Raw genomic sequence first — 13,196 nt, forward strand, 5'->3', positions numbered from 1 at the left:
TCTTGGCAATCATTTTATCGATCTACGTTATAGGCTGCTGGATGAGGAGGCCATATATCCAAACTCCAACGATGACACATTCCTCGAGCGCCTGTTCTCGCACTACGGAGACCGGGAGCATCACACGCTGCTGCGCAAGTGCGCCGGTCCCCGCCAGTTTGTACTCCATCATCTGCAGGGCACCAATCCGGTGCTCTATGCCGTTGATGGCTGGGTGCGGCATAGTCGCGAGCATCCGGGCATTCGGAATGCCGTGTCCCTGCTTCAGGACAGCAGTCGGGAGGAGATCAACCGCCTGTACATTGGCTCACTGACTCGCGGTTCGGGGGCGATGGTGTTCTGTGGCTCCTTTGCTGGATTGGAGGGCACTCAGTCGCTGCGACGCGTTTCCAGTATTCGTCGATCCTTTACAACGGCCGGAGTGAAGCGCAATTCCATCATGCTTCAAGTGAAGTTCACCGTGGACGGAATTATCGATACTTTGCGTCGCACCGGCACCCACTTTGTCCACTGCTATCTGTTGCAACACAACGCTGGCAAGCACGCCAAGTTCACAGCAAATGGATCGCCCAGCTCTGCTGCGGGTCAGGCGGTTAGCGAGGAGGAAATGGTCAATGTGCCACTGTTAAGGAGTCAGGTAAGATGAAGCTCACTCGGATGAAGTGATTTATTATCGCATATTCGACCATAATAAAAATATTTAACTTGGGTTTCGTTGAACTTTATTGCTTGAATTGTAAGTGAGATTTACATACAGAAAACAATAAATAGTTTAACAATTTAAATTTTAAAATTTAAGAAATAAATAAATATATAATGGTTTATTTTCTTTGTCTCACTTAGCTACGTGGCTCGCAAGTCCTAGAAGCAGCTCGTCTGCATCGCCTTGGTTTTCCCGAATCAGTGCCATTATTGGAGTTTGTCCGTCGCTTTGGCCTTTTGGCCGGCGACTTGGCCAGCAACAAGGATGTGAGCGTTGAGCAGATATTAGCAGTCAATGAGCTGGATGTGGCCAGTTACCGTATTGGACCTAGTCAGGTGAGTCCTGCAATTTTTCTATATAAGATATATATACGCTACAGTAAGTAGCGAAGATTGATGCATAAAAGATAAAAATTTACGTTGCTCAAAGTTGGTTACTTTAATCTCGTGGGTTAAATAATATTTTTTTTAAAGATCATTTAAATGTTGAATTTTTGATTCAAACAAATTTGTGAGTAGCTTCAAATATAAAAACATTTTTCTTTATTGCGCAAAACGTTCCGCATAAGAATTATTGCAAAATTTTTTTGCAATAAATAAATAGAAATTGCAATTTATAAATGCTTAGGTAGTTAGGCTAACAGGTTTTCGTGTATTTGTATACAATATAGATTTTAGTCGTAATTGCTTACTTTGGTGTACTTGCCGGCCGATGAACCAGTTTGATTGGTCTCTCCTCCTCAAGTTGGTTTTCGATCTCACGTTGAAGGCTACTACCATCTAATTGTTTTTACTCACGCGTAATTAGTCGCTTAAAACAAAGAGTTGACATTGAGTCAACACGTTCAATAGTTACTGGAAATTAAGAAAGGCAAAATAATCATGTTCGAGTGATAAGATTGAACTTGGGGCATAGTCCAGTTTCATTAAAGGAATATCAAACAGATCTCAATTGTAAAATAGTCTTTGCTTTATTCGCATTCTTTGGGCATACCGGTCTTAGCTTAGGCTATAATTAAATATGTTGATAAATCACATTTTGGTCAATTCTGTTCTCTGGCTTCTGGTCTGGGCTTTTACCCAAGTAGAGGACGGTTTGCCGTCTTCCGAACTGTTGACGGCCGGGGACGTCGAACGTGGACCAGTCCATCGGCGGTGCCGTACGGAGCTCGTGGCCGTGTGCTCAGGTAGAAGATGCCCCTCTTGGGAACCGCCGGTTCGCCGCCCATGAACTCGTTGCCACTGCAAGTCTCAGCTGCATGCTTTTGGCTGCCAGCGCCGCTGCAGTTGCAGGTGGCCGAGAGCACCGACTGCGCCGAGCTGCAGCGCAAGGCGGCAAACGATTTGGGCTGACGCACTGACTCGGCAAAGTAGAACATGGCCGCAAAGTGGTCGCACACAAAGTCAAACTCCGTGGCCGTGGCGTTGGGACAATGTGGCTGCCCCAGGCCCCAGTTGGCGAAGAAGGAGGCGTGGCTGAGCTTGGTGCTCGGATTGCCCAGCAGCGTTAAGTCCGTATGAATGGACTCCACATAAGAGGCATCGTTCACGTCCAGCCGCTCCTCGGGTCCCAGGCTCAGTTGAGTGAGGCCAGCGGGATCCAGGGCAAAAATGGCACCCAACCGCTGTGGCTTCAACAACTTTCCGGTCAAACCGGAGATGTGACTCCCGGCACTGTGACCCACCAAGTAGATTTGCTCGTAAGGAACCCCCGTGTTATCGTGCAAAAATCGCAGCATTTTTGCAACATTGGCCGCTATCGAAGGAAGCTGCTTGGACACACGCGGATAGCTGATGTCCAACGCCTGGCGACTCCAGTCCAGTATGATGACGTTGTAATTGCCCCGGGATAAGTAGGCATCCTTGATGGCGGCATTCGAGCAGGAAGTACTCTTTCCCGCCCAGCCATGAATAGAAACCCTAAAAAAAAGAAATATTATGTTTTGGAGTTTTGTAATTTGGTGCTTTGGCGAAAAACTTATAAACAAGATTTGTTGTATAAGAAGTAATCTCCATAGGATCTATTTCATGCGTCGAAATTATTTTCAACAGACTTAGACCTTTTGGCTGAATGCCTGTTAAAAGGTTAAAGTTCGGTAACTATTTTAACAAGCTCCCACTTACCCACTTTTATACCTATTCAAATTGATATTGCAAAATACAATTTAAAATCTCTTTGAATATGTTACACTAATTCATTTGAAACCAAAAAAAATCGTAATATACGAAATTAAAAAATTATTTTAATTTGGAGTGTATTGTCAGAACAGATTTTTTATAAGATTTCAAATCAAAAGAAAAGACGTCTTGTTGTTTCGCTATTAAAAATCACCAAACCTTTTTTCAGAACTTGAGGCTATAAAAACCCATTTGTGAACTTTATTTAGTTTGTTCTCTTACCTCACTGGCCATTTGGGATTGAAGTGCGAGTTCTTTAGCATGCCGACATCTCCTGGTCGCAGCAGCTGACGCTCCTCCGGATTAAGAGGCGTATAGAGATCGTACTGCAGCAGCTTGGATTGCGGCGGGCGTCGTCTTCCAAGGAGGATGCCGGCCTCGGTGTTGAGCATTGCCTGTATTACATCCGAAATGGACACCTCGCACTTTCCGGGCGCGTAGGCAAAATATTGGGCAGACACAGTCACTGAAAGAGCAGATGGGTCAATACTTGCAGATCGAACATTAATGTCGGATTGGGGTGATCGAAACTCACTTCCCGCTGCGCCAAGAAGCAGCAGCCAAAGCCACCAGCTTAATATATGCATTCCCGTTAACGATCCCATAAACCGCACTGGTCAGAGCCAAAAACCCGATGACAATTCACGACAAGGCGTCAATTAAAATCCACTTAAGTGCGATTTAAGGTATTCTGTTGTTTTTCGAATTTCTGTCTTAATTCGCGATCCAAATTTTATCACTCGCTCGTGCCGCTCACTAAAAGAACGTGAAATTTCTGAGCGGCTTAGAGCAGAGCAGATCAGAGCAGATCAGAGCCTGGCCGTAAACCTCCGAATCGTTACAAGCTTCGAGCCGAAGTACTGCAAGATTCTAGACGGAGGCTTGGTTAAATAAAGCCCGCTGCGTTTGCGTTCTGTCTCTGCCGCCGGCGAGCGGCAAGGGCGGCCTACCAGCAGCGGCAGCAGAGCGGTCACTCTCGTGATGAACGGCCATTAACTGGTTGTTCCACTGCAGTCGAACCCCTCACGGCAATTGCGGTGGCAGATAGACACGGAGAGTGTTTGCCTGCACTTGGCAAACACTCCACAGATTGTCAATAAAAGGATGCCGAACAGAACACCCGATCGATGGGGATCAATGCTAATTTTAGCCGCCATCTAAACGAGACAGCGTGCTGTATTGTGGGTCGATAGGCTTTCACTGACCACACTGGGCTGCCTTAAGCTATTCATTTATGCCTTTATTATAAACATAATAGGCACACGCATATGTTCGGCTGATTTACAGTTGCCGGTCGATAGCTGCCATCACCAGTTGGTTGATCTTTGCCAGCTTGCTTGCTTATATAAGTCTGTCTGGGGTATCATTAATATTAATTAGAAAATTATCAAAGACTGAGTAAATCAAATAACCTGTCGTTTCGAAAGGGATTGTTTATTGCAACGTGATTGATATAATAAAATAAATTAAATAATTGCACGGCAAATAAAAAACTTATACGTAAATGCATTTATATCGTCCTAGTCACATTCAGAAATTATAAGTAATTATTTGTTAATCATTTGTTATATTGCACCGATCATTTCTAGTTGGATCAAACACTTATTATACACCAGTTAACTCAAATTCCGAGTTGGAAGAATTGGGTTTGTAAACAGAAAGTCTCGAGTCGTTGATCTCACTTAGAACTGGGCACCTCCACACTTTTCACCTGTTTCTGTCGAAATGCGGCTGAGATTTAGGTGTTTGGGCCAAGAGATTCAAAATGTGTTAGGGTTCAGCCCAGCAATCGGGACTTGGAACTTTCAGCTGTTTTGCAAACCATTTAGCAGGTATTAAGTTGCGTTTACGACTTGCCTGGCTCTTCTTCTGCGTTATTTTTGGTTAAAACTCATTCATGCTCATGTTAACATGTATGTATGTGTATTTTATATTTTTAAAGATCGTTAAACCCGTGCGTGGCGTATGCCATTGTCGTGTGTATGTGCTGATCTCGCGCCGACTTGTTACAAACAGTTTATTGACAGGATTTACGTTTTAAGGCAAACACATAATATGTGCTTATTGTTATTATGGTTATTTCAAACGAAACGAAACGAAACGAGTCACAGCGCAATCTGTTGGCATTGTTCCGTGTATTTGTCCAAATAATTTGCTGTTACTTTCAATCTAATCGAGAAATTACCTTGGAATTCGACGGATGTCATTTGTCAGTCAAAAAGTATTCAAACGTTTCTCCATCTGCAGTCTCCTGTAATTGTTTGTGGCATGCGAACAATCACCTCCTCGTCAGGACCGCTTCATTAACTTGAATTTACTCTGCAATTATTATATTAAATGGGCACCGCTCAATCATCACGATCCCTTTCTAGATGGAAACACACAGCAGCGTTCGCATTTTGAGGAAACCTAAAACTGGTTACTCGTCTGCACACTAAGTAAGCGTGACTTGACAAATAATGGCACGTTTGATTTGTTTCCAGCCTCTTTCACCAAAGTAGTGGTCTCTTCCTTCAGCTTATAATCAAATTAGAATATATTAAAGTTCTTGAATAATTTATGCCTGAAATTAATACCAATTCACAGTGATGTTGTGTGGTTTTACTTCCCTATAAATCGCAAAACTACAATAAAACGAGAAATTTTCGTCTTTTTTATAGAACTATTTCGTAAGTGAGATATTTTAAACGCACATGGCAGATTTGGTTGAAATGCGCTTGGAGAAAAATCCAAAAGAAAGCTTATTATTGTATTATTTTTTTTCCTTTATACATATTTTATTTATGTTTGTTGTATATATCTTTTTTAAAAAAGTTAATTCATTTCTTGTCTTAAAAAAAATGCAAAACGCGAAAATATAAAACGGGAAAGACAAAATTTATGGTCCTGCAGCTGTAGCAATAAATTATTTTTGAACTTAGTCATGAAATTGTCTAATGGATAGCTTTTGAAAACCTTACTTGCATTTTAAACTGTGTATGAAATTATAATTTAAGCCATCACTACTTCAGATCTCATATAAAACACTTTCTTGGGCAATCACTCATGTTGAAAGCTAATTATCATTATGACATGTACTTTAAAAGTCTGACCATCTATTTAAAGACCTAAGTACTTGAATGTTGAAGACTTTATTTCTTGAGGAAATACTTAAATGTTTTTCATATTACAAAACTTTTTAATATAAAAGTGCTGTCAATCAGTGATCAATGTAAATGTCGCAAAGCAAGCCCTAAGAAATACAAGATATTTTGCTGACTGGCTCTAGAAGGATGTCCTCGACTGTGTTTGCTCCCTGGGAAAATATCGGTTACATGCAGCATCTTTGGATTCACTTGGCTGCCCGCTTGAGTTTCTTATTTCCTGTTCTCAGCGCTGCAACTGTGAATCGATCTGTGCATTCGGCCTCTGGTTGGTCAGCATTCAGTGCTCGCTGGTCAGTGAAGTGATCGCAATAAAGCCACTTTGACGTCACTTGCGACCAGTCCAGTTTGTTCGTCTTCCCCCCTCCGCGACTCTTTCTCCGCTGGGCGATGACGCTCGCTGCTTTCACGGTCAAGTTCATCCCGCCATTGTTGTTGGCTGACTGGGGGTATAGAATTCCCCAGATGTAATCTCTGCGCCTGCAAGATGGACGGGGCTTCTCTGCCACTCAGTTGGACTTTGCAAATGGAAATCGCCTGAACTATCCACAAGATGTGGTCGGATAAAAGCGCAGTTTGTTTGCCGTGGAGCGGCAACGCGAGTATCGCCCGATCATCCCGTAAAAGTGTTCAGCTCCTAGGCATTTTTTGTGGCGAGGGGCAGGAGCTGGTACTGCTGCCCGAGCCAATCCTGCTGACCATTGGCTGTGCTGTCTGTGCCCTCCTCTTCATCTGCCTTGTACGTACGGAAAAGTGTCCAAATCCGAATCCAAATCCGAATCCGAAACCAATACCGATTCCCCCGATTATGATTACGAACACACGCACGGCGGCATTGTCGCCTTGCCGACTTTCACCAAAAAAAAAAAAAAAAAAAAAAAAAGAAAAAAAAAAAAAAAAAAAACGGCAACCAAAACAAAAATCGAAAATGACGTTGCAACCTGCATTCGCCTCACTGGGAAACCACATTTGACCAGTGCACATTAAAATTTCGTTGACCAAAGTGAAATTTCCAGCGTTCGCTTTCATTAGAAATGGGGAGTGGTTCATGGCTGATGGCTGTCCGGCTTTGCCGAACGTGATTATTATATAACTCGGTTGAGGCGGGTTCTGTCAACGCCACGAAGCGGCGAAGAAGGGGAAAATACCTTTTAAATTAGCTCTCCCAGTCGGATGGATGGATGGGAAATTAAAAGCCCAAACCAAACGCAATCGAGACACGAAAACTTCATTAATGCCTCCCTTTGGAAGGGGGCGCGACCAGGCGTCTTAAGCTTTATCTCCATCCACCCAGACGAGCCCTGTTTACTATATATGTAAACTAGTTTTTAATTATGAAACAATAACCAGGAAGCTGCATGAAATGCGTTTCGAACGGACTGTGTAATCTCTTCGACATTTGCGGGACTTGTTTACTTCGGTTATGTTTCTACTAATTGCCTCAATTTGTGGCCACAAAATCTGTAAGGGAAGCCCCAATGACATCGTTACAGCAGCTTCTGTCACGATCATGGCAATGATGACTGCGGAGGATCAAGGATTTCCTGATCTTAAAATGCGACGTGCATTGGTTTTAAAGATTTTGTGATCTTTATTAAGGTTTAGGGTAAATTGTAGTACGAGGTCAATGCAATTATTCAACAATATAATTACAAAGTTGAATGAAAATCATTTTGCATTTGATATTTGTAATTAGTAACTAGAAATCCCGGTTTTGTGCATTTGTTTTCGTTCCATTCGTTATTTCATTTAAAAGGTGTTCTAAGTTGTAACCATTTATTTACTATCATGCATTATTTACCTTGCAGTACCTTGTTATTTTCCCTAACAAGTGTTTAATAAGTTGTAGGGCATATATATGCCCTTTTTACCTTACATCACTGATTACAAAATAATAAATACAAATAAGTTGCTTTTTGTTCTTATATGCAAACTACCAATTAAGAGTAACAATCACTTGAATTGATGTTTGATGTTGATGTTTTACCTAACATTATTTGCATTCAAAGTGTAATTATGGTGTTATTATTGATTAATACTATTTGTCTTTGTGGATAATTACTTAAATATTAATATTATTGTGTTATGTACTTTGACAAAGTCCACCTTAAATCCCATTTAAGCGATCTGGTTAACGACCTTTCAACCGTGCTGCAACCTCTAAAGTCTAGACCAGTGCGGCCTATACCAATATTTATTTGTCCCCAATGAGCATGGCACTTTTGCCCTGCCCATCCGTGGATCGCTTTGAATCTTTTGTGTGGCAGCCAGGGCGAGTCCAATTGCTGGCAATGAAAGGGCAAAATGGAAACACAAATAAAAGCCGGCCGAGGGCAGTTCCAGACCTAGTCTATTGCCTCACTTTTTACGCTTTTCTTCTTGCAATTGCCTTGATGGCTGGCGATGATGTGACTAATTATGCTGGGTAGCCGCAGGTCGAGCATGTGTGGCCAATTGTTGTTGGTGCTGGTAATTAGCATCATTGGTCCAGCCTGAGGATCGGTGGTTGGTGGTTGGTGGTTGGGGTTCGCTGCCTGGTGCACTCGCTTGCCCCTTTCCCTCAACCAATTACCAATCAACCAACGGCCGCGACCTCAGCCAAGTTTGTGTTGTGCTTTTGTGTTGTGTTGTGTTGTTTTGAGCTGTGTTTATGTGCCAGCCGTTTCTCGATAAGCCACTTTCGAATGCAGAGCCAGCATTTGGCTTGGACTCCGGCTCGGACTCGGACTGCGTCTGCTTGAGCCAGCCAGTTCAGTTGCGTTGCCGAGTCCGAAGAGAAAACATCATACCACATCCGAGAGCACATCCGAGAGTTGCCGCCGCCCAAGCCGTGAAAGTGGTGGCCAGTCGCCAGTTGCCGTCGAGCATTGAAAGGGAAACTGCAATTTATTGCGAAATTATATGCACTTTTACTCGCCGCCGTTACCGCCAGACGCTGGACAATTGCTTTACATAATCTCGGAGCAATGTACAAGCACACGGTCAAGTCCAAGTTGGGCCAGGTGCGCAGCCATCCACAACCACCTGTGGCCCCTGCCACGCCCACTGGGCCCAAGCATGGCCTGGGGGCGGGCAAGAAGTTCTTCTCGCACATACGCCACAAAATTGAGGATAATCTAACGCCCAAGTTGAGTGGCAAACTATATTGCAAAGGAAGCAAACACACCAGATCCATGAGTGCCCTTAGTACGGTGGATGGCGGTTGTGTGGGTGGCAAGTACACACCCAAGGCAGTGCCCACAACAAGTCCCGTTGTCCAGCAAATGCCCAGCCAGATGACCAGTAGCGTCTGCAGCTATGTGGACAGCGATGAGGAGTGTCACCTGAGCCTGAGTCTCAGCTTGGCCCAGCAATCGCTGGAGGACGAGATCTTTGCCGAGCTGGAGAAGGTGGCTCACGATGAGGGCAAACTGAACGAGGTGCTCCAGAGTTTCGATCACATACTCAACGAGTATCCGCCGCTGGAGGGAATGAAACCAGCTGCTCCCGAGGAGTTGCCATCTCCGCCCGCGGAGTTTTGCGATCGTCAGCCCAGGCTGGCCAAGTCACACAGCACCCTGAGCATGGGTGTGGGCAGGATGCAGGTCTACCAGTCCCCGGAACTGGCAGGATCAGTGCTGCTACTGCGCGGAGGAGGAGGCGATTCCCGGTACAACTCCCTGAGTGACCTGAGTGGCAGCAGGATACCCGTGCGCAAACAATCCAGTCTGCGCAAGCGCAGCGAGAGTTTCTCCCTGGAGCAACCAATTTGCTTGAGAACAGCCACAGCCACCAAACAGCGCACTCGCTCCATGCTGACGCTGAACACTTCAGGGCCTCCAAGAGCTGCTATTTCAGCTGCAGTGACCATGCCCAAGCGGGCCAACTCCAGCCTGGAGAAGCGACAAATCACGGCCAGGCCAGCGGCCAGAAGAGCTAATTCTACCCTGAAACCAGGAGCTGTAAAACCCAAGTCACCCAATGCAAACAGCGATGAGCTGCTGGTCAAGTGCCTGGCCAAGGGTCAGGACATCCTGCGCCAGGTGGAGAGCATGAGCTCAAAGATCAAGAGAACGGGCAGTCGGGGAGTCATCAAGGAGCACTCGCAACTGGTGAGGAACAAGAAGAAGCTGCAGAAGCTGCACTACGCCAACGAAGAGAAGGTGGGCAGACCCAAACTGGAGTCCTGCAAGATAATACCGCCCAAGCTGGGCGAGACGTCCGACAAAAACCATGAACTCCTGGTGAAAGTAGTGAAGGAGGTGCAGCAGACCACACCGCAGCAGCCTCTGAAGAACCAGACCAAGGAAATCCGGGCGGAGCTGGAAGAGGACTCGGATGACTCGGGGCACATTAGCAACCCGCAGCTCTCCACATCCACCTCCACGAGCAACTCCACCGGCAGTCTGTGTGAATCCGAGGGCGACGAAGCCGAGGAGCAGCCAACGGAGACCAAAAGCTGCAGCAAATCGTCCAACAAGATCGCCGAGCTGCTACAGAAATTCGAGGCAGCTGCGGCGGCTGGCAAACAGAGTGCCACCGCCACTGCCACTGCCACTGCCACCACCACGCACTGCCCCACTGTGGTGGCCAGCAAGATGGTGGCCCAGGTGCAGGCCGTGTGCTGCATCCAGACCCAGGTGGAGATCTACCCCACCTACACGAAAGAGGTAACTATGCGGCTGCACTGACTTGCACTGGCGGCAGAGCCGATCCCGCTTCCGATCCGATCCACCCCAGCCACTCCAATCTTAACTCTCAGCTGCATCTACTGCTTCGCCTCTGTCTATATCTAACTCTATCTAACGTATGCTGTAAATGGAATAAATATTTATTGTTAAAAACCACCTGCTATGGATTTATCTTTCCTTCTCCCCTCTGGCACAATCCCTACTCCTTCACCGCTTTGGCTTTGCTTTCAACTATGTCTACACACGAGGTCCTAACACCTATGCCATTCTATTTAAAAAAGTAGTCTATACAAACTTTATTTGGTACTTTACATACATGCTATATACATATTTATTTCCAAATCAGATATACTTTTGTTAAATGACATTCCTTTCAGCATTATTTTAAACTGTGTCTGTGCTTTTAGGTTGATCAAATAATATCTTTTGACATTTTTCTGTTCAGACTTTCCCCAAGTCTGAAATTAGAATTAATCGGTGGTTTGTGGCACACAGAAAAACCACTTCAGTTGGCTTTTTATCGGTCGGTACCAACCACTCCCTGTGTCCAAATGGTCACATCCGAGTGTCCATGGAGCCCATCACCAGCAGCAGGTGATGACTGTGCCAGTGCCACACACACACACACACACTCAGCCAACACTCGCCGGCACAAGACAGTTTAGTTTGCCATTTCACATTGGTTTACTTTCATTTTTGTCTACGTGCCGGGCATAATTAAAATTTCGAGAAAATAGTTTCTCGACGCGGTCGCGAATTTTGGCGCTGACAGACAGAGACTGACTGAGACTGAGACTGAGATTGGGACTGAGGTGAGGGCCACACCTCGAAAAGGTGCGTCTTTTCAGCGGCTAATTTGTATGGGAACCCGGTGGCCCTAGATATGCAAAACACATACATACTCCACGGAAATATTCACTTGACTGAGTGCACTTCCACCTGCATGAACCGCCATTAGGAGGGCACCACTCCAGACAGTGATGGTTTTTGCTTTTATGGCAGTATCTTGTTTACAATTTCGTTTTCATTGCCCTCTGCTGCCGCCGTTTCATCCTCACACTTTCACACCTGTGTAAGAGTTTGGAATCCTCACATTTTTTGCGCACAGGTGTTCAAATTGCTTATAATTTAGATTTACCCCCCTCTTATGCCTCTCCAGTAGTCTGCATCTTCATTTGCATGGTCTGGGCTAAGTCAGCCCACCTTGACCTTCACTTCCAGGGAATGATGTGATTTTGTTTTTTGATTTCTCACTTTCCGCTCCACTCTTAAATAATTGAGTTTGATGGTGCACCTGACCCAAAATGTTCAGTCAAAAATAACATAAAGGAAATATAACTTTATGTAAAGTTATTCAATCAGAGCCATTAAATTGTTTTTAAAACAACTAATTGACTTACTTTTTTAAAGCATGTTACTCATTTTACGAAGGAATTTTGTTGATATTTTTGTTAAGTCTGTCGACAGCTCAAATTGAGAATTTTGTTGTTTTGGGTTTGTTTTTAAACAAATGCTGACTAAGCAGTAAGATCGTAATGTACGTATTTATTATAAACAACCTGAAATAATTGTTCATATTTACAAATGTGGTTTATAGGAACTGTGCTTTTTTTGGCATATTCAATTTATTGTTTATAAAATTGAAATTATTTCAGGTATATTATTTTGACAAACAAAAAGTACCCAATTAAAAAAAATGATTATACGATTTGTATACTTTTTTTTAAGCCATTTCAGAACACAATATAAAAATATATTTCATTTATTTCAGATCCTCTTCCGATCAGGAGTACTTAGTGATCTAGAAGCCAAGCGCGATGTCCTGCTTTCGGATCGCATTATACAATTGCAAGCATTCTGTCGCGGCTACTTGGCCCGCAAAAAGATGTCCCAGCGGCGAGTACAGGTAATTTTAAACCCCATCACTGAGCTATTTGGCAATTTGTAATATATCCAAAATGTATTCTAAAGGAACTGGCAGTTCGTTGCATTCAACGCAATGTTAAGGCATTCCTTGCCGTTCGCGACTGGCCCTGGTGGCGTCTCCTGGTCCGGGTCACTCCCCTGCTCAACGTCCACCGCACCGAGGAGCAGCTGAAGACGGCCAACGAGGAGCTGATCATGCTGCGGGCCAAGCTGGAGAAGATTGAGTGCGATCGCAGCGAGGTCAAGGCGGAGAACCAAAAGCTGGAAGCCAAGGTAGGTATCACAGCTCCCCAGATGGACAAGTGACCGAATGGGTGTGCAATTAAAATTGCGCCACAGCGACATGACAAGTCCATCTGCGTGATCGTGTTTGCGTTGGCAGTGCTTAAATATCTGGGACGCCAAAAGAAAATGAAAAATACTTAATATATTTAGATTGTATTGCAGCGGGGGGTTCTTCATTAGGAAACCGATTCTGTTTCAAGAAGAATATATATTTATATTTGGTGTTTTAATCTATATATAACCAAAATAATTACTAGTGTGAGGGATTTGCTTCTTGTGTCTTCAGAAATGG

The 13,196-nt window shown here is 44.4% G+C and overlaps 2 protein-coding genes across 8 annotated transcripts in view; one reads left to right on the forward strand and one right to left on the reverse strand.

The window, feature by feature from the left end:
* LOC128251922 (unconventional myosin-XVIIIa-like) overlaps nt 1-13,196 on the forward strand; it is a 32,874-nt gene that overhangs the window by 10,991 nt on the left and 8,687 nt on the right. For 5 of the 7 annotated variants that reach the window (XR_008267257.1, XM_052979182.1, XM_052979183.1 and 2 more), the window contains 4 exons: nt 34-637; nt 844-1,038; nt 12,465-12,599; nt 12,665-12,892. Coding sequence is in view for 6 of the 7 variants with exons in the window: in XM_052979182.1 (XP_052835142.1) it covers nt 34-637; nt 844-1,038; nt 12,465-12,599; nt 12,665-12,892 (1,162 nt within the window). In the remaining variant the exon portion in view is untranslated. Of the gene's footprint in view, nt 1-33; nt 638-843; nt 1,039-6,561; nt 6,763-8,763; nt 10,673-12,464; nt 12,600-12,664; nt 12,893-13,196 lie in introns of those variants that run through there. The other 2 variants (XM_052979193.1, XM_052979187.1) reach the window with 2 other exon arrangements.
* Nucleotides 1,651-3,928, reverse strand: LOC128251923 (lipase member H). The gene is made up of 3 exons (XM_052979196.1): nt 3,416-3,928; nt 3,103-3,346; nt 1,651-2,622 (listed from the first exon to the last, which is right to left on the reverse strand). The coding sequence occupies exons 1-3, from the start codon at nt 3,483-3,485 to the stop codon at nt 1,779-1,781; spliced, it is 1,158 nt and encodes a 385-aa protein (XP_052835156.1). The 5' UTR covers nt 3,486-3,928; the 3' UTR covers nt 1,651-1,778.

This window comes from Drosophila gunungcola, chromosome 3R, assembly GCF_025200985.1.
Source record: "Drosophila gunungcola strain Sukarami chromosome 3R, Dgunungcola_SK_2, whole genome shotgun sequence".
Lineage (NCBI taxonomy): Eukaryota > Metazoa > Arthropoda > Insecta > Diptera > Drosophilidae > Drosophila > Drosophila gunungcola.

Bases quoted from the DNA above. Each gene is read 5' to 3' on its own strand.
- LOC128251923 (XM_052979196.1), bottom strand. From the start codon at position 3,485: ATGGGATCGTTAACGGGAATGCATATATTAAGCTGGTGGCTTTGGCTG. The intron at 3,347-3,415 runs GTGAGTTTCGAT...CTGCTCTTTCAG, and splicing joins GCTTCTTGGCGCAGCGGGAA to TGACTGTGTCTGCCCAATAT. The intron at 2,623-3,102 runs GTAAGAGAACAA...TCTTTTTTTTAG, and splicing joins AATCCCAAATGGCCAGTGAG to GGTTTCTATTCATGGCTGGG.